Consider the following 21,601-nt stretch of genomic DNA (forward strand, 5'->3'; position numbering starts at 1 on the left):
AAGCACATCTAGAAACACTGCTGAGATTTGCCAACAGTAGAGGTTCTCTTTAAAAGCAGTTTATTAACAGGCATTGTAATAAGCCAAAGCTTTGGCTGAGATTACTGTAATCCCTATCTGTATACAAAGTCAGAAATTACAAAACACGAACAGCAGCTCATCTGTCCATCTACCCAAAGAGAAACAGACTCACTGACCAAATACTCTTCGTGACAATTCTAATGTATGTTTGTTTGCACATGACCTCATTTGAACAGTATATTTCTGTTCAGTGAGATAAAGATTCTAACCTCTTTTTGAATTTCAGCCCAGCTTTTGTTACCCTTTTTCTCAGTACCCTTTGGGCACAAAGGCTGCACAAGCAGCCGGGCTCAAAGGATTCCCCAGGGCTCCACCTTAGGGTCAGTTCTCATCAGCAGCGTTATAAAGGACCCGAATGCAGAACACAAAAGCATCATAAACAAGTTTGCAAATGATGCAAAATCAGAAGGAGCTGTCGATTGCCTCAAGAGCAGAGAGGCCTTGCAGAATCCTTGACAGACTGGAGGCCTGGGCAGTAATGCACTGCACGAAGCTCAGCGAGTGCCAGATCCCACATGTGGGACAGGGCAGCCCCACAGCAAAGGCTCTGGGAGTTCTGGTGGATGGCAAGTTGAATGCTGTGTGCTCTGGCAGCCAGAGGGGCCAGCTGCACCCAAAGCACATCAGGTACAGCACTGCCAGCTGGGAAGAAGAATACGAAGAAGTAAAACCAACGTATTTGGAGATAGGATGCATTAGTTAAGCATCAAAAACAATGCAATCCATGCAAAAATATTTGTACAAAAAAAATTAAGGCAGTCTACTGTTTCTTAAATCAAGCAGATGAAAGCTGATTTCCCACTTCAACTACAGAAAGTGATTCAAAGTCCATTAAGAAGTAAAAATCCATAAACAGTTCTTTTTATTGTCACTCATGTCTTGGATTAACAAAAAAACCAACAAAGTATTCCTGCATGCATTCCTTCCCTAAGGAACTCACTGCAGGGGTAAGCAGCCAGCTAATGCTGGGCATGTGGCAAGTGGCACTGTTCAGTCCTTTAAAACTGCAGGAAACGCTTCTGTTGTCATACTATTAAGAATATTCGTGTGGGAAAAGCACTGTCAACATCTTGTTTCACAAAAGAAGAAAAGTAGCTTGAAGAGAACGTTAGGAATGAATGCTGATATTCCACAACAACTCTCTTCCAAGTGGTCGAAGACATCTTAGAAGGAAAAAAGATGCACTGCACCAAGTCCTCATATGGGGCTCCCCAAAGGCCTGCAGCTGTAACCCACAGCTGGCACAGGAGCAGCAAGCACAACTGCCACAACCGACCTGCAGCTTCCTTTTTTTCTTCTTTTTTTTTGAGGTCATAAAAAACATTCCTATGAGCACTTGTGCCATCATGTGTCTGTAGGTGTTAAAACAAACATAACTTGATAGCACAATTAAAACTAGACTCCAGCTGCACAGGAGAGGTCTTAACGAATCTTCGTGTTGCGTTCCTTGATCTTCTGTTGTGTAGCAATCAATCACTAGAGCAGAAATGAAAGTTGTCCAACTGGACCTTGACTATTAAGCAGCTGTTGGAAATAAAACAATCCCTCACACCATCAGACAAGAAGTGAACTGCAGCTATTCCCATGACAGCGCTCTCCTGGCAGGTATATACACATCCCCCGCACTCACACGCGCCCAGAACAAAACAGGAGCCCACACCTAAGCAAGGAGTACTATCCTTTACAGGAAAAAAACGGGAACAAGTCTTGCCAATAAGTTGTATTAACTGCATTACAGATAAATCAATAGATTTGTTCTTGCTTTGCAAAATGGAAGATAACTAATTTATCACCAAACGCTAAGAAAACATGTAGAGCAGGGATAGGTGGGGCAGGCTGCAGTGCGATGCCTTTAAGTATCTGCATAAAACAAGAAAACACATTTAACGTGACTGAGATCTTACAGATAAAACACAACTGAAACAATAACGGGAAAGCCAACAACAAGGGGTGCTAGAATAATATATTACAGCTGTTAAACCTACTGCTTTCCTGAAAGGAAAAAGAATCGCAATAAAAACAAACTGTATTTCATGGTCCTAACAATGAAACAGCATTTTGCTTTTTCAAATCTCCATTTTATTGGCCTCAGAGGATTCTGTGTTCTTAAAGATTAGCCTTCCCATGGGAAATCAAAAAAAAAGTCAAAATATTAGTTCCCCTCTCATGAAGTCATTCTTTTGAGCAGGTTTCCTTAGCAGCCCTGCATGGCACAGCTTGTGAAACTGCCTTGCATTTCTTCCCACTCAAGAGGGACAGAAAATAACTTTGAATTCCAGAAAGACCAAACAGGAATTACTCCAAGCTGTGTTTCCTTCACAAGCACCACAACTGGTTCTGCTGCTTTGGACTACACAGCAAAACACAAACAGTTTGCCTTAGATTGATGGCCAAATGGCAGAGATCTAAAAAAAAAAAAAAGACTTCAAGCTGCATCAGCAAAGGATTTTGATTCTTACTCCTGATTAGAGATTCTGTTAGCCAAGGTGCTTTGAGTTAGAACAATATACAGCAGCTGGACTTTCAAAGCTTTGGAACCACATTATACATTTGACTTCGTATGAACTCAGTTTGCTGAGCAACTTTTGCCAGCAGAATAAAAATAACGCAGGCTGTTTTTTACCTTTTTTTCTAACCACTCCCTCAGACTGCACTGTAAGTGCTGGTATGTTGTGCCAGTGAGCACAGGCACAAGTTTTACTCTGTGTAAGCAGAGACTGTTTTAAACACTGATCAGTTAAAGCTAACTTTGCACTAAAATGGGAGGAGGTAGGCATGGATAACACAGAATACGGTCAAGAGAGGTTGCCTTTAAATTAACCTGTTCATCTCAGCAGGTGAATTGGGATTCACCTCCATACTCCACAAGAAACACCTCGTGAGCCTTCAGTCTAACATCAGTCACAGAACTGTGCTAACTCCAAATTCTCATCAGGTAACACATTTGCCTGCATCACGGCCACTTTGCAACTAAAATCTTGTGTTAGCAAGACAAAAAAGCAAACGTCAAACAACACATGCACTACACTGTGCTGGATTCTAAGAGACAATGAGCAGCAAATAAAAGTAGCATAAAAGAAAGACAAGATAATGATAGCATGCATTGAAACCTAATGAGTATGTTCCTCTTCGTTGCACCTAAGAACTATTTTAGTGAAAGATAAGTGCAGTTAGAACCCATTTCGTGTTCAGTTATTTCAGGCATTTGAGCATTCAGCATGCCGAGTGAGTGATGCTGTCAAATATTCCTCTAATGCTCCACTTAAATGCTTGCTTCAGTTCTTTCAGCATCATTCTGCTTCCAAACGCTGAACCAGAAAATAAGTACCTGTGAAAACTGAGCCTGAAACACACTGCTGAAAGATCAGATACAGTTCCATAAGCAACAGCTCCATGAACACTATTAGCATCAGAAGAAAATCTTTCACCAAGTCAGTATAACCACTGAAAAAAGAACCAATACAGGCAGCACAAGCAGTCATATTTCTGCTACGTTATTTCCCTACGGTGCTCTTTCAGTTCACCCACAACACGTCATTTCCCCATAGCAAACATTAGACCTACTCTTCTCTTCAGCCTCTCTCTCTCCTTCAGCGTCAGCGTGTCAGCCTTGGCAATCACAGGGACAATGTTGACTTTTCCATGAAGAGCCTTCATGAATTCTACATCTAATGGTTTCAACCTGCCAACAAATGGGGAAAAAATGAAACAAACTCCAGTGAACTGTGTTTGTTCTAGCTTTATACAAACTAAGTAATGTATTAAAAATGATTTTTTCAAGTATCTACATCAACAGTATGTTCAGGATAAACTAAGTCAGAGCACTTGCTTATCAGCTCTGTCATCTGAAGATTAAATTGCAATTAAAACTGTCACTATGAGATATATACAGTATTGTAAGCTCTTAGGTTTCTAGGTGATAAACCACGTAACACTGACTGCTTCAAAACAATATTCATCACCGAAAGGGAACAAAAGCAGAGGAGAACGTTAGTCTCCAAAGACCATGTAATTGCATTGGCTAACTGACAGTACCTACGTTTTTTTTCCCTAGTTCAAGGAGTGAACACTCACAAACACAATGTAAGACCCTCAAATACAAGAGCTTTTTCTTACCCATGCCCAAAGGGAGAGATGAAGTAAAAACAGCAATGGACTCTATTGTCTATAATGTGGCGCCTGTTCAGCCCGCTCTCATCGTGAAGGTATCTCTCAAACTGGTTGTCAATGTACTGGATGATGGTTTTGAAGCTGTTGTATGGCAGGGAGGAAGGAAGAGAATCATTGCAAATTAGCTTTAAAGTGACAAAAGATGAACAATGCAAAGGTAAGAACAATAGGAGAAAGTCATGCTTTTGTTAAGATCCTTACTGTTAAAAAATTCAGTGTTGCAGCGTCGCACCTATTATTGATAAAAAGTACTTAGATAACACAAAAAGGCATTTTCAGAGCAGCCAAGTGCACAGCTACTTTTGGTGCTACTGTGAGCACCTGGACAGAGTGAGTTCAAGAGCAAGTGCAGAAAAAAGCACCAACTACAGCATAGGCAGCAGAGACAGGAACAGAACCGCCTGCTTTTTTTTTTTCCTGGGGCAGGGGCTAAGGATTGGCTTTTAAACCAGCTGACAAATGATACATCCTGGATATCCTCTTGCAACCCTGACCTGGAGCTAAGCTTCTATAGTTACCTATGGAAATCCTGGTATTCTAGTCCATTGAATTAAATACAAACACATTTGAAAGTCATGCACCAAAGCATCACATGACTTTGGCTATTTTCATTATTTTACAGAATCCTTTTCTGTTGGCAAAGAAAAATAATGCCTACTTTAGTTCAAAGCAAATTAAAATAAGCCCTGCAGAGGTAAAGAAACACAAAATATGGTTACAGAGATTAAGCAGTTACAAAGAACAGTGGCTAAAGAAAAGAAAGCACGATGCATTACTAAGAGGACTGTTTTAAGATACGCCAGAGCATGTAGACACCTGCAAACAACATTAATGTGAAAGGACTTTATATTAAGCACCGAGGAGAAGGGAAATGAACACACTGATGCAGATAAGACTAAGCCAATGTCTGTGCCATGAACATATCTTAAACTACTTGAGACAAAAAAATAGGAGCAGAAAGCTTACCTTGAAAAATAGTATCTCAGTTGTGGGAAATTGAAAATTTGGATGGAGAAATTAAGAAGAAAACAGATGAGAAAGCACAGAAAAAGAATTAATAACAAGGAAGACCAACACAGTATGTTGGTAAATACCGTGGCAGGCAGAGAAGTTCAAACCTGGGGTGAGTTGCACTAATAAAGCTGAAATAAACAAGAATGATGGAAGAGATCCTGAGCGGAATCTGATTTTCCACTGCTGATTTTGCTCTCGAATTTTGGAGGAATGCATTCTATGACACAGTTACACACAATTTCTCCTTGCAAAACTTGCACTGTTTTAATTCATACCACAGAAGACAACACAGCACTACGTGATTTACTGATTTTGACCTTCGTGCTACTTAATATCTTCATATCTAAATGTGCTGAAAAGCACAGTGTGTTTTATGTTCCTGTTGATCTTTAGACCCTTTTAGCTGCTGAAAGGTAACAAGGCTGAAGACATACAAATATTAGGACAGAAACCAAGCACAAACAATGGGAAAGCAACTATCACACGTTTCTCTGGCAATGTAATCAGTTTACGTGCAGTTTTCTAGTTATAACAGCTATAATTTTCCCTATGAATGTGGAGTTGGTGTCCTGTACCTCCTGACTTCCGGGAAACACCTGGATTATACCCCTGTGCTATCATTACTTGGAGATAGCACATCCTGTATTGTAACAGCAATAACATAACCACTGCATTTGAGAAGCCCACTGGGGGAAAACGAACAATATTACCAAGCTGCCAAAACCCACTAAACACAACTTAACCTAATCCAAAATAAAAATAAATACACAAATTAGCAGCAGCCAGAAAGCAGCACCAAGAGCCCCGCGGACCGCAACCAAGACGCAATAAGGCTCATCATCACCAATATCTAACAAGCCCAGCTGTGAAAGCTTTTTGTTGTTTTTTTTGTCAACCAACATTTTGATGGCAGATTTAATCCCAAATCTGTGTCTGAAGCTCCCCCCTTCCTGCCTTAAATAATTTCTCTCCAGTCACCAAGGACATCTGTCAGGATCTCAATGTATGAATGCCCATTCTATGCTTCAATCCTCCCGTCGTTACAAACTTTGCTGCTCTCCAAATTCATGCCTAACGTGGTACCAAAAGAGCTTTTTAGGTTTAGTTTGGTTTGACGCTCGTGCACAGAACTCCAGCTGGCACTAAACTTAAACAAAGCTCCACACAGATTCTCATGAAAAGATACACTGTTATGGTTACCACAGTTAGCATTTATCCACCTTTTCTTACTGTTCAAATATCAAAGAAAACAACCTATTTCATAATTTATTACAGCACAGTCACTAGTGCTGCATTTCCCAATCCAAAACTGCAAGGCCTCCAATCCAGGCCATCCAACCAATACTCTCCTAACTGTTACCAGCATTTTTGCTGTGACAAAGAATACATGAAAACTGATCACAACTCCCAAACTCTGTTAGGAAACCTAGCTAGGAGAAAGCCATTTTGAAGCAGTGTCAGTGATTGCTGCCTCCCAGAAGCTTCATGCCAGTTTGATTTTTTATTTGTCCCTTCAAAAACCAACCTCAGGAAAATCAATCACCCTGAAAAACATGTGGTCTGCCTTCACTGCAGCTTTGGGAAAAAAGTTCTTATGAAATACAAACTGTGATCAGCACCATCTACTGGTTAACCGTAACTGCAGCAAGAGCTCCTGAACACAAACTGAAGTTCCAGAACACAAACTTGCTGCATCCTCTGAAGAAACAAGGAAGGAAGGTGGTCACAGAGTCAGTCCCAACTACAGTTTGAAACGAGTCTGTCCATCCGTGTTCCTGTGACATCCTGTACAGAACAACAGACTGCCAAGATGACACGCATCACAGCCCAGGCTAAGTTGTGACACATGGCATAAGAGTACATGTTTAGAGAGAGAAATCTAGAATTCACTGATCTTTTCACTTTGCATTAGTAAGTACTACTTGTTCCCACAATGCATGTTCGTGTTTAAGAACTGAACAGAAAACAAAGCATAGCACACCAAGTCATTCTACTCAGTCTGAATCATCACGGAACGATTTCTGTTTAGCAAGCCCCTAAAAAGAAAAGGGGAAAAATCTGAAAGCGTACGTCTCTAAGAAACATCTTAACAGAATAAACAAAGGGCACCAGAACACAATCAGCAGGAAGAGCTCAGCGTCACACAATGCACGGCAGAGCCGCTCGGCCAGCGGAAGGAAGCTCTGCTCAGCAGCGCACGGAAGAAGCCCGGCCACGCTGCCGCACAGAGGGGCGCCCTGCTGGCCCTCTGCAAGCCACATCACTTCAATTCAGTAACGCTGGGAAAGTGGGAGATTCAAGCCAGCAGGCAGGGCAGGGCTCACAGCTCACACGTACCAGTCCTGGCTGTTGATGGCGTCTCCGTACCCCGGCGTGTCCACCACCGTCAAACGCAGCTTCACGCCCCGCTCCTCTATCTCTACTGTAGAAGCTTCAATCTGAACCGTTCTCTCTATTTTCTCTAAAACAAAGGAACATTTGCACTGTTGTTATTCTTATACCCCTACCAATGCTGCAGAAACCCCTGAAAGAGAAAGCAATGAAGAAAACACAAAGCTTTTACTATAACCTACACGACGGAACATTTAAAGAAAAAAACAGTCCAAACTCAACACTTTTTTCATAAAAACAAACAAAAAGCCACAGCGAACTCAAAAAATCAGATCTGCTGGTGATAATACGCAAAAAATAAAACAATACTAGGAAGCGTGCCAGCTTCTTTGTCAAAAGGCATTTAAGCTCTGAGCAGGATTTTGGACTTCACAGGAAGAGAAAATGGGGAATCGACTGAAACCACATTTAAGTATTCTAACATCTGAAACGTTTGTCGTTTGCTTTTGCTCTCTGGAGTTGTTGTTTCTTGTTAGTTTTTTAAATAGAAATTGATGACTAAACAACAAAGGTTGAATTTTTTTGAAGGAAATACAAATGAGAAAAATGACAGCTTAAAGACAAGCACTGGGAGAATTAAAATACAGTAAGACTGTTTGAAGAAAGGGTCTCAAGGGTGAAGTTATCATCAGGATGAGAACTGTGAAATTTCCTAGGGATGTAAGTGGACAGAAGACTCCACATTTACCTGCAGCTCCAGGAATATAACGCTCTGGATAAAGATCAGTCAGAAACAGACTGTTAATTAAAGTAGATTTTCCCAAGCCAGACTCACCTACAAACAAAATAATACACGTTATTCAGCATATAGACTTTTTACTCCTAGGCTTTTTTAAGCACCTCCTCTTTCCCCAAGCCCACGTAACAGAGGATCTGTCAGGATCCACTCAAGCTTTTGAGATAAAAACATCAAAGGTTCAGCCAAGCAGTTTTTAAAAGGCAGGAAAAACAAGCCCTTAGTATTTTCATAAACACTGCAAGAAAATGCTAAGCTTACTGTTCTACATTTCATAATAAAAGCTGAGAGGCCATACAGCACTTTAACTACGTAGAACCAGAGGTAGGTAGCCTTATTTCATGGAAACTTATGAAATCCAGAGCTGTAGCCCCCCTGCTGAAAGTTTATTTGAGCTTTTTCCCTGTTGGGACATTGGTTGGACAGAACACGAATAAAGCAATACCACATTAGCTGTCAAGCTCTGCATCCCTGTAGTTAGGCTACATGCTAATGAAAAGAACACAAGAAAATTACTCAAAATTCCATGAGAAGTTCCATCACTCTAGAATTTCAAGTCACACGAATGCTGTCCTACATTGAAGTAGTAAAGTTAAATGTGTAAATGCAATTGCTAAACCAGAACTTCAGTGTTTTGTTTTGTTTTGTTTTCCTAACCCAAGGCATCAGCAGAAGTCAGCATTTAGAAGAACTGGCCATGCTCTCCTTGCACCCGTGTAACACTAAACTCATTCCACGGCAGTAGAGCTCAGCACATCACTTCAGATTGCTTTCTGCCAAAAGTCTTCCCATCCTACAGCTGCTCACTCGCAGAACAAGCAAACTAAAAGTTTATTTATGTCAGACTGGGGCAGCACAGAACAACAGAAAGCAACAGAAAGATCCGCAGTGTGCACTCACATGTTCAGCTGCAGAAACCTGACAATAAGAAAGATTAGGCAACTATCCCTAACATCTGATGATGAGTCAAGACAACAAGGATGTCCTGCTGGCACACAGTCATCATCCCTAATCACTACGGATATGTCCTCCTATGAAACATGACAAAATGGAGATCCAGCTACACTGAACGGTTCAGTGCTTTTCTCTTCTGCCCATAAATTGTTACCTAGGCAGACAGAGATGTCTGTGTGAAAGAATTATTTATATTTTATGGTTAAAATCAGGAAAAAAAACCAAACAAGCGACTCACCAACCACCATCAGTGTGAACTCAAAGCCCTTCTTCACAGATTTCCGGTGGACCTGGTTGGGCAGATTAGCAAATCCCACATAGCCTGCTGAGTCGGAAAACTGATGAGAAAGAAAGGCTGAGTGAAACCACCGCTGCTTCCAGAAGCTGGACAGATTGGAAACACAGAACTCTGGCTGTGCAGCCATCTCCTTACCTTCACTTTTTCACCTGACTGAGACATGTTGAGTTTCTCCAAGTGTCAGACACTGAAAAATAAAATGCAGAGTACACGTTAGTTGATCTCATGATTACTTTCATTTTAATTTTGAACTGATTGATTGCATACAAATACCGACTTTTATTCTAGTAGAATGAAGTGTAGAACAGCATTGTTTTTCATCCTGTTTTTACCCTTTCCACAGATAAATTACAATTTTTTTCCTAAAGCCACCTTACAAATAGCAGCCACTATTTTATCTGTTGTCTAAAAGGTACCTAAAAGTGACGGGTGAGGATTGCGACAGCATAAAGTCCCCAGACCTCAGGACACCTACAGGCTCCCCAAGTGAGGGCTACAACGTGATTTTCAGACATTTTGAAGCACGTTCCCTGAACATTATGGGACACTGCAGAACCACAGTGTTTGGCTCATTCACGCTGAGCATGAAAACTCAACCTGATCTGAGAGACCCCCATAAGTAACTGCAGTTTCTGGCATCTGGAGAAGCTGAGTTTTGGCAAGCCTTTATCTTCTTCCTGAAGGATGTTAGCTGCACTACAGATCAGCTATCACAGCAACGCGAGGCCCTTTCAATCAGGAGGTGAAATGGAAGGAACACTTCACAGCTTGCTTTGCTGACAGCACCGCCCTTGGCCTGGGAAGCAGGAAGTGACCAACGCAGCACCTGTGTGCTCAGACAAACGCCTTCCTGCCGGGCAGCAGCAGCCATCCCAGCAGGATGCAGTGCAGCTCCTGGCAGCGGCTGTTTGACAGCCAAACCCCGGCAGAGAAACACCAAGCTCTGGGCTGAAGGAAAAGCCTAAGCTGGCATTACTGCACTCTGACTTTTAAAGGAAAGGCTTACACACACTTAACTTGCCCTGGAACAGGCACTTCGAATCCCACTGGCTGTGCACACCAGGCACCATGCTGCCAAGGACATTCCTTCTCCTCCAACTGCTTTCCCCACGTTCCCATCCATTTGCTTGCTAACAAAAGCCCAGTACAAGTATTGCTGGGAAAAACAGGAGGCCGTGATTCTAATCTTCTTCTGCCACCAATGCATTCCTCAAAACAGACTCCGAATCACCCTTAAGAATACCCTTGAAAAAAACAAAATGGTTTATTCTCCTCTAAGCATTACGCTTAGGCCCATTCAGGCCTCTGAACAGCCAGCAGGGCACAGCCCTACAGCTGCACTGACACACAGCAGTTGCAGAGCTATTTCCAGCTCGGTACTATCCTACAAGCACAACGTGTGACACCTGCGTGCGCTGCTTCTTACCAACAGAGGATTTCTAAAGAATTCTTGTTGTATTACGAACCTCCAGAATCTTCTGGGAAATCACGATCTTTGCCTGAATAGGAAGTCAGGTCATAAGATCCTGGTTGTGACCAACGCTTGCACTGAATATTAATCAACAAAGCGAAAAGTCAGGTGATCTCTCTAGAGCCAGAAGTGGCTTCCAGAGCTTATTCGAAGATGAGAGAAATCTTATTTTCTTATTCTTTCTACCTTCCTACCCGCAAGTGTTCCCATGCAGCAGGCCAGGACGGCCCAAGATGAACAAGAATTCAACGGTCACACATACCTAACATTCTTAGAGGGAAAAAAAGCATGCTGCTCCTCGGCGCTTCAATGAGGCACTGCGGTTCGAATGAATCACCAGTCAGCAAGCTTCAGCTCCCGCGCAATCCCTGATGAGGAATCCCTCATGAGGTTTTCCAGAAAATGGCTCAAACAAGTGAGTTCCCTGGAGGGCCTCTCTGACGCTGCGCAGAGCCATCACAGATCGAAGCCTTAGGGTCAGCCACAATACGACAGTTCTGCACGTGTCAACATCCTGCAGCAGCAGCCACCTGAACCACCTGCAGCATTCACAGCTGCTCTCACACACAAACTTGCTGTCAGACCAGGCTGGCCGGGCAGCAATGAGGGCTGAAGGCCTGAAACCCACATGCACTGTGCTGAGCCAAGCAGCAACTGACCTCAGGTGTCTGACGGCACTCTGGAGAGCTTTACGTTCAGGAAATCATAATGCTTGATATTTCACCAGTTCTCCATAATATATACATACTATAACTGTCAGAAAGCAGAAGTCACAGCCACTCCGTTCTCTTTTGATACTCAAAGGACCATCCCAAGCATTGTAAGAACGTAGCATGTACAAAATATTTCAAAATGGAAGGCAAAGAGTACAACTGCATTAACAAGTGCATTAGCAGCATCATTTTGTTTGCCAAGGCTGCAGCCCCATTTTAGCAGGGCTAGCAGAAAGAAGGACAGCTAAGGTAGAGAACATCCAACAGATTCAACTTTTAAACAGTGGACGCTGCAGCAGCATTCATTTGGGAGCTCTGCGAATTCCCCTCCTGCCCAACATGCTGCTCAGCAGCCGCAGGGTTGGGGCACGGCCTCTGTGGGCATGGCAGCCTGCTGCCCTGTGCGAGGAAATGGGGCTTCAGTGAGGCAGAGAAAAGGAAGGAAAGTGGGTCATTTCCTCCATTCCTGTCAGGATGCAAGCAGTCAGCTCTCAGGAACAGGCAGTCTGGGACTTTCTTAATCTTAAGCAGTACAGAGAAAACGCTACAAAAAGTACACAAACTGCTATTACCACATTCTAAAACAAGCGCTCTGCAGTGATCCCAGCCATCTCTGCAGCAGAACAGCCCTCCCGATTCACCCCATGAGTCGCCTATCTTCCCATCTGTAACTGTCCATGTAACTTTGATTCTCTTGTAAAAGCACACGTTATACTGGAGCACAGCGGCACAGGAAGCAGTAACAATGCAAGTGGGTGTCCAAGTGCCGAAAATGGCTTGGACACCACCAGCATTCTGATGGCTGATTTTCAGACATAACGCAGACGGAACAAGAACAGCTCCATCAAGTATCACCTGCTGGATCCTCACTCATTGCAAGAGCCCACAGAAGAATGCAAAAAATGAAAAAACTAAAACACAAAATCTCACTGTAACCTAAACTGAAGACAGGAATATTCAAATACTGAACACTTTTTAACTTTTTTTGTAGCATGCTGTCAGTGCTGCTTGAAACACACAATTCAGTCCAACGATGGGGGCCCTGCAGGGCCTGCTCACCATCGTGCTGTGTCTGCATCCTCAGCTCTGTGGCTGAAACCCCCTCCCAGCAGCTCCTGGTGAGCAGCACACACTCCCTCTACTCCCTCCGTTCCAATAAGTTCTATTTTCCTCATTACAGTGTTACCAGATGAATCAATCCCCTTTTACACAATAACAACATAACTACTTTCTGTACTGCGCTTCTATCAACCACAATTCTGAATCTAACAGCAAAAGGGACAAAGAATACCCAACAGACCAGCCAGTGACAGACAAGCAGATAGATGGGCTGTAGGTGGACACCACTGCTTTGTCTCTGAATTCGTATTTGGTGCACAGAAGTTTCACATACTTTTATTTTTGATATTATGTTCTTCCAACAACACACAGTACAGACTTGCCTTTGCTACTGGGAAGGCAACACTATTCACCAAGGCCAATAACACTTCTAGGTCCTTAAAAGCTCTCCTGATCATAAAACGAGCAGTACAGCAACATTCACATTGAAAATGCAGCGCGTTACGCTTCTGTGACTTAGTATGCATACACACAGCAGAGGAGTGCAAGGAGTAAGCAAGTAAGAGGGAAGAATGGTGTATGAGTGCTGTCCTTAAAAAGAATTTGGATTGAGAAACTGCATGCAGCGACAGTTCTGATCCGAGATGCTTTGTGCAGGGATTGGTTCGATGACAACTCTCTGCTCCGAACACCTCGCTTTCTGACTGCTGTTCAGTGAATGCCGTCACCCAGGAAGCACAGAGGAGGCGGCAGTGCTGCTCACACTAAGGGCTTGTTGCAGCAGTCACGCGTTTCCTACACAAGCAACTATTGGCAGCCCTTCCCACAGTTACTGCATCAAAGAACAATACCGTAAATCGGTCCTACACACACACGAGAGGCTTCCTAAACAGCCAGCTCAGTGAACGACCGCGACACCGACGTGGAAACAGGCAGCCCTGCCTCACACCAAGCTCCACACCTACGAGAAGCAAAGCCGTGGGAATACATGAGAAACGAACCCTCCGCCTTTCGGTTAACACACAAGGAAGGGCCGCGCCGCTGTCCCGGGCCGTTCCACACTGCGGAGCCACGGGCGGTTCGGGCTCCCAGCTGCGCCGCCCGCGGCGGCGATTACAAAGCCCGAGCGACGCCCGAGAAACGCGGGCCGCCCGCCCGGCCTCCTTCACGGCACAGCGCCGCGGGCGGCCGGCGGCGCACAGAGCGGCACGGACGCGGAGAGCGGCGGCCGGAGGGTGAAGCCGGCCCGGGCCGAGCGGCAGACCGGGGCAGGCCCAGGCGCGCTGCCGGCGGGGCCAGAGTTCCGAGCGGTTCGGGGGCGGGCGCGGCCCCGAAGGCGGCCTTAGGGCCCGGCCCCGGGCGGCCGCCCACCGGGGCGGAGGAGCTCGCCCGGCCGCGGCCCGGCTGCCGGCTTACCTCAGCCCGCGGGCGCCGAAGCCGCGCTGACGGGCCTCGCTCCGCCGCCTCCACCCGCGCGGGCCTCCCGCATCCCACACGCCACCGCGGCCGGGCGCCTCCCCGCCTTCCGCGTGGCTCTATGGTTGCGGGGCGGGCACAGCGCCCCCCTCGCCTGCAGGGCGGCCCGGCCGGAGGCGCGAGGTCAGGCGGGCCGCGGCTCCGGGCTGCCCGGGGCCGCAGACCTTGCGGTGCCCGCAGTCCCTCCCGGGCGGTCCGGCCGTTCTCCTGCGCCCAGCGCTGTCCCGGACTCCCCTCGCCCCGCCGGGCCGCGGCCGTCGGCCGTCCGTCGGTTGCGTCTCCTGGGGCCCGTGCTCACAACGGCCCCTAGCTCCGAAGCGGCCGTCGGAAGGAATTGCTTTCCGAGGCCGGCCGACCCCCAGCCCGGCTCCGCGCCTCGCCGCTCTCAGGCCTTTTCCCCAGGGCGACCCCGTGCCGTGGTTGCCGGCTGACGGTTCGCACAACCGGCTCGGAGCCCCGGGCAGCCTCCTGCACAGTGCCGAGTTGTCCTTTCCAAGCTCTAAGCAACTCACGGCAAACACCTCCTGATTTACAAATGCTTCTCTATGTGCAAAGCAAGTTTCTTATCAAAATGCTGCACGAGACATGTGCTGTTTTACCCACACCGAAGGCTGTCAGTAGTAAAACAGCCACTCTGTGCTCTCTGAGTTCCTTCGATGAAGTGACGGACGCCTCAGCTTGCTGTCACGGCAGCAGTGCAGGCTCTCGGAGCCATCGAGGGCTCCCATGCGTGTGAACCCAGGGTGCAAATGACGCCTGCAGTCAGGTTACAGAAGCGGATTGCTTCCTGATGGTGGAGCGGTGTTACGTGTCTCAAGCTTCAGCACGACACTGGTGAATTAAAACAGTAACAACAAAAGTGCAGGGAAGGGTCATTCAAAGGGAGGACCGGATTCAAACAAGTGCCCAGCAATCCATCCAAACATTTTATGGAGGGCAGACTTTGGATGTGTGAGCGACCAGATGCAAGGCAAACCTTTGGCCTGCACATTTCAATTATTAAGAAGCATGTTTCTGTTTGGACTGCAGTTGTATCCATTAAGCAAATGAGGTCACAGTTCTCAATAGGAAAATGTGGAAGTGAAAGAAATGCTACTGAAGGCAGACTGGCATTATTTGCTAATTCACATTGTGCTCATAGCATCAGCTGAGCATCGATGGGATCTGAGTAAGAGCAAGACAAAAGCCAAAGAAAGAGCAACTGGGTTCCATTTCCCAGGACAACACGTACTGTTATAATGCAATGTTCCATTCATCACTTGAGGGAATTTAAAATGGCATTTCAGTCTTTTCCAGTAAGCAAAGTCTTCTTTAGGGTTACTCCACAGATATCTGTGTAGGTGTTTTGCACCATCACCAACGGAAAATCAGCTGCCATTTTCTTTCACTAAATTTGAGCTCTGATGCAGAAAGTATTTCATACATTTAAATTGGCATTACAAATAAATGGTTAGCACCTGAATAAATGAAGAGATTGGCACGGGCAGTGCCGGACAGCAGACCAACAGAGCCACAGAGTCCAGAAGTTGGAGCTTTCCCATCATTCCTGTTAGTCCTTTCATTTAGCCATCCACCTTCAGTGCGAGGGATGAAAAATTCTCAAGCCTGTAAAATGCTTCTGAACTGAGGCACACGAATCATTTCTCCGTGTCGTGGGTGAAGCAGACGCTGACCGACTCACGCACAAAGGGCTCGGGGAAGTCGCGGTCCTCCCAGAACTGCCCTGCCGTGCCAGAGCGCACCATGAGCGACACTTCGGAGCGAGCAAAGATCAGCGGCAGCCGTGCCCCGGGGCAGATGCTTGGGAAAAGATAACAGTAGCACTGCGCTGTGTATCCTCCCGGCTTCCGGCAATCGGCGACTTCCTGAACCAGAACTTTTATCTTGAGAGTTTTCTCTTCCATGAATGCTTTTTGTTTCTTTTTGAACCCATCTCAACTTCTGGCATGAAGAGCATCCTGTGACAGTGAGTTCTGCAGTGCAATTGCTCCCTTTATGAGAAGGTACTTTTGTTACTTTTGAAAGACGTTGTGACTCTTGTTATGAAACTGCAGAAACACTGAGCGGCAGAACTATTTGGTGCATGTAACCCACAGAATGCATGGCCACAAAACACGTTTTGCATCCTTATTTCTCTCGCTGGTATTAGAAGAGATAGAAGATACAATCGTACTGAAGACTGCTATTCCTCCCAAATGACTAAATAGAAATGCTAATGCAGTCAGTGGCAGTCTGAAGGTGAGCCAATCTCTTACTCCGATAGTTTCTGACTGAATTTTGTTTTAGTTCTTGGAAGTTCAAGTGTCTTTCATAAAATTTCCTGCTACATTTAAGTTTACATTACCGAAAGCATAGAGTCCTTCCTTGAATTCAGATCTTGATTTTGTGTGGAGCGTTGTTAAAAAACCTCACACATTTGGGAAAAAAAAAAGGAAAAAAAACGAAGAAAGGAATAATCCCAAAACTTTATGGCATTTCTGTTAATTAACAGAGAAAATGGTTTGACACTGATTACAATAAAACAAATATGACCACATAACTGAAGACCTGAAGACTAGATTGAGTTTTGATACATAAAGCAACCCCATGATCCTGGGTATAATTTCCATTAAACAAAACAGGCTGGACTGCTTGGATGAAATGAAACGGTTTCTTTCCAGTTACAAGATCTCTGTTAGCTTTGTTTTCTGTCGGTTCTGTCTGTTCCTCACATAGTTGAACATTTGGGATTTAAGCCTAAAGCAATGCGTGATCCTTTTCATTTCCATCAGATTTAGGCCTGTGTTTAAGACCCAGACTAACTGTGCGTTGCAAAGTCACAGGTTGGAGCTGCAGGACCAACCCTTTCAGGAATAAATACCAACACCCCGCGTCGCACGCTGTGCGTGATGTCCTCTTCCAAGGGGCCAGCAGGAAAAAAGTACTTTGAACACAGCTGCATGCTAGCATTAATCTCCTATGGTCAGAGGAGGTGCCCCAAGCCTCTCTCATGTTCTCTGGAACTCAGGTTTCCTGGGACACTTGTGAAATGTAGTATGTTTCCCATCACTGAACCTGAAGAGTTTTCACTCATCTCCAAGGTCACGTTGTTATTAATTACTTTCGACATCTGCACTGTAATTTAAGACAATGACATTTGTCCTTGCTGACGCTGTTCTTAACCAAATGACATCTGATGTGATTTCCCAACAATTACACGGGGAACAGATTGATTTACCAGGGTCCTGGTTCACCACAATCCGTGGAAGGAGGCTAACTTTGGGAGAGGACAAAATTAAACTACAGTTCTCCGGATAGGAAACATGGCATAGAATGGATTCTTGACTGTGAAACAATGTATATTTCCTATAGTTCTTTTCCCCCTGCCTGCCCCAGCTTTCATCGATTCCCAAGAGCCATGCACAGCGTAAATGAGAAGTACTGGAGCTGACAAGGCTCAGGCGTATACGTACTGCAGTTCTCTTGATGTTTAGATACTGATCTGCCAGATTGAGAAAGTGGTCTGCATCATTCATTGCTTTAACCACCCTGGAGCCCCAGAGCCGTGGCTGTGCAGAGGCACCACAGCATTCTCGGGAAAGTCAAACTCAGAACACAAGGCACCCAGCAGCTCTGCAGGGCAAGGCAGGAAGTGGGAGCTGCTTTACTAACACATGGAGACCAGTGCAGACCAAGGGGAACTTCGAGATACCGATCCGGAGGTTTGTGTGGAGGGAAATTCAAGCAGGAACTCCACTCTAATGACGGTTTTGCACAATTAATTTCCTCATTATGCCAAGGAAGGGCTCATGACACTGCTTGACTCCTGATGCAGTGTGTGGGCCAGACAGAATTCCCTGCTCCTGACTCCCTGACAGTGCCAGTGGGCAATCCATAAGGGAACGCCCAGGCAGGGCATGCTTGTAAAGTTCAAGGACTAGTATGGGACCAGGGTGACTTTGTTTAGGAAACAAAATACAGCAGCAAGAATATGAAGGTTGGAAGCAGATCTGTAACCTCTTTTATCCATCTTTGCAAGCACATATATTTGTTTCCTTCCCTTCTTCCATATGAATCGTCTCACATTAGCACTGAGGGTGAAGAGTAGCATGGGCATCCATTTCTCCATCCCAAAGGGCAGCAGCAGCACTTGTACTAAAAAAAGTTGTGGAATGCTACTTTGTTAGTGTCAGTCATACTGCATTTATGGTCCCTATTGCAAAACGCTGCAAAACGCTGGTGCTGTGCTTAGATCACTGTTCCTCTTTGCTCAAAATATCAACTAACAAAGGGAGTGGCAATTCCATCTTCTTTCCAAAATAAAGGAAGCGGAGATAAACCTGATGGGGAAATTGTGCACTTCCATTCTGTAATCAGCCCATCATCTGACAAGGATTCATTCTTACTTACCAACTTTCTGATGTGTCACTCCGGCCTGAAGACGTGCTGACGCTGGTGCTGCGCAGTGCCTTCGTGGAGGCCCACTTCTCTGCAAAATACAGAACACGAACACAAGCTCCAACTGAACCTCTTCTCCTGGGAGAAACAGTCTCATTTCAAAGGATAATTCAGAAAGGAGCAATCTTGACTAATAAAGAACAACTTAATTAACTTAATTATCTGTGACAGGACTCCTGATTCTTCATTTTTGCCTCTGTCTGATCCAAAAGCTGTGGTAAGCCATCTTGAGACCAGTGAGCTTTGAATTCATCTTTTGACTCATTGCCTGCCATATTCACACAAACAATACTACATTCAGGCATCAGCTTGACACCAGATGAAATTTTCTTGTCTTCCTGATGCTTAACGTTTTATGAATGAGAAGGAGCAGCAGCAGTCTACATGTCAGGTCCCAAAAGGCAAATCTGCCTGAACACTGCCAGCAGAATGCTTTGGAGCTGAGCAAAGCCCTGGCCAGACAGGAGGGCCGGGCACAGCAGTTCTTCTGTGCCGTGGGCCACAGTTCTTACCTCAGGACAAGCAGTGCTGGAGCCTGCACCCCCCTTAACAGCCCTCCCAGTTACTCTGTGCCTGGTGTTTGTCCTGATCATGTCAGGAAAAGCATGAACACACAATTGCTTCTAATCCCAAAGCCCCTCTTGCTATAGTATAGTTTCTGTGCAATTGTTCTCGGTTTGAATACCACTTCCGCCCATTTTCACAGGCTGCAAAGCCCCCTCTGCATCCCCCCAGCATGATTTAAGAAATACATATTTGAAACAGCAATGGATGTAATAACATAAATGGTAATCTGTTAACGACTTACTTTGCTTCAAGAACATCGTGTCTTTGAATGGAAGTGAATACAGAGTTTATTAACATAGATTTCAGTTACAAGTAATTATTTATTTACTTAATATCCCAAGCAAAACATCGTGCTGATTTGTGTTCACTTTTAAGAAATCAGAAACTTTTCACTTTGGGAGCTTCAATTCATTCCCAATGCTGTGACATTAACACCATCAGAAGCCACAGGGTGCTGATGCTGAGCCCCCCACAGCTGTGCCCACAAAGTCACCTGCAGGTGTAACCAGAACAGCGAGCGCCGGCAGCCTGTGCAATGAGTTCTCGTTTTCAGCACCGAGGAATAACTAAAAATGGTGTGACCAGGATAGAAGGCAGTACCTGGGTAAGAAAAGGGAACAAACACAAGAAGCAGAAGTGCCAAGAATGGAAATTCCTTTAAGCAGAAATGTTGGTTTACTCTGTGATTGCTAAGCATGTGTTGCCCCAGAGTAATAAATGTCTTGGATTAAGTGACTTGGAGGAATCGGTTGCTCGGTAACAGGTAGCACGGAAGGTGGGCTGAGGGCTGCAGGGCTGAAACAAGCCGTGCAATGCTTCCCAGCACGCAGCCCCAGCAGCTGCACGGCCCCACAAGTGCCTCCCTCCTGGGCAGCACACGTAGGCCATGTATCAGAGGAAACCACAGTTCTGTGCTCTTGGGCAAGTGGCAAGGGTGGGGCTTCCCTGTGCTTACAGGCTAAGATAACTGGCTTTTCTTCCCCCCTTTTTAATTGTTCTTCTGAGGTTTCTATACAACCATTATTATCATTGTAAATACAGACGTTACTCCGTTTCAGCTTGCATTTCGGGTTTCCTCCTGTTCACCTCAGATATCCCTGTCTCTCTGGTCGGTTCTTTTGCACAGTCCCCTGTCCCTGACAGCAGGGCCCTTGCTGACTTACAGCAAGCAGCCTCAGCCTGACGGACGCACAGCCCCGGTCACACATTCCTGCTGGACTTGCACACTGGAACGCACAGTCTTACATAATTGAAGTAAGCCGTATGTATTTCACATGCAGCTGGAAGAGGGGAAAACTCCTCTGCGCTCCATTTACCAGGCAGCCTCTGTTAGGGAGACATTTTCCATGCTAGAAATGTTTACGGCTCCTTACTCAGTCAATCGATGACAGGCTGCTGCTGTCACGTATTGCCATGTCCACATCGTGACGCTCCACGAAGCTGACAATGTTTTGATTCATTCTTTTGGGTGTCTTGTGGCTAAATTTCACCTTCCTGTTGAGATAACAGTGAGTCGAAAGGCAACATCCCACAGGCTGTGCCCTTACCGCCACCCTCCTGTTGCCAGCACGTGGGCACTCTGCAGAAGGATGCAGGCAGGGCATTGCTCAGCACCAACTCATTGCTCATGTCCTCAGTTGTTGATGCACGCGATCCCTTCAGCTTCTGCCCTACCATTTCTTGTTCCTCTGCTTCACACATGGTCTTCTCCATTCAGACTTGTTTGTTGTCATCACAACTGTCTGCATGTCATAATACATGCCATAAATTACTGCACAACAGAGAAAACCAATTACGGAGGGGCAGGAATACCTTGTTTTCATCTCCGTGACCTCCTGTGTCCTGGCAAGATGCTTTGGGCTGAATGAAACCAAACCTACCCAGATCAGTTCTAAACGCCCAGCGAACATAACTTCCAATTTTGTTTACAACATTTTAACTTCTCTAAGAGAAACAAAAGCAGTCCATGCTTACACCAAACCTAGCCCCCCTCGGGGTGCCTAGCGGAACGCTGCCAAACTGCAGCTCCCTGTGAGCGCAGCGAGGCAGCAGCTGAGATCTTTTTCTCCTGCAGCCGTAACAGCAGCACTTAACCAGAGCCGTTTGCCAGCCCGCGTCCGCCAATGGCCGGGCAGAGCCCCCCTCCGCGGGAAGGGCCGGGCCGCGAGCGGGGCGGGCGGTGGGAGGGCTCCCGCCGCTGCTCAAATAGCGCTGCCCGGGGCCGCCGGCGCTCG

General features: G+C 45.7%; 1 protein-coding gene across 2 annotated transcripts in view; it reads right to left on the reverse strand.

The window, feature by feature from the left end:
- The window catches only part of LOC128084659 (septin-2), a 31,418-nt gene extending 16,995 nt beyond the window's left edge, over positions 1-14,423 (reverse strand). The window contains exons 1-7 of one of the 2 annotated variants that reach the window (XM_052690976.1): positions 14,304-14,423; positions 9,780-9,831; positions 9,585-9,684; positions 8,345-8,431; positions 7,603-7,726; positions 4,198-4,332; positions 3,646-3,763 (exon numbers count right to left, since the gene is read on the reverse strand). In XM_052690976.1, the coding sequence (XP_052546936.1) occupies positions 3,646-3,763; positions 4,198-4,332; positions 7,603-7,726; positions 8,345-8,431; positions 9,585-9,684; positions 9,780-9,806 (591 nt within the window). In that variant the 5' untranslated portion in view covers positions 9,807-9,831; positions 14,304-14,423. Of the gene's footprint in view, positions 1-3,645; positions 3,764-4,197; positions 4,333-7,602; positions 7,727-8,344; positions 8,432-9,584; positions 9,685-9,779; positions 9,832-13,738; positions 13,833-14,303 lie in introns of those variants that run through there. The other variant, XM_052690977.1, reaches the window with a different exon arrangement.
- Between the last annotated feature and the right edge of the window lie 7,178 nt (positions 14,424-21,601).

Source organism: Tympanuchus pallidicinctus, unplaced genomic scaffold (genome assembly GCF_026119805.1).
Source record: "Tympanuchus pallidicinctus isolate F22 unplaced genomic scaffold, pur_lepc_1.0 scaffold28, whole genome shotgun sequence".
In the NCBI taxonomy this organism is placed as follows: Eukaryota; Metazoa; Chordata; class Aves; order Galliformes; family Phasianidae; genus Tympanuchus; species Tympanuchus pallidicinctus.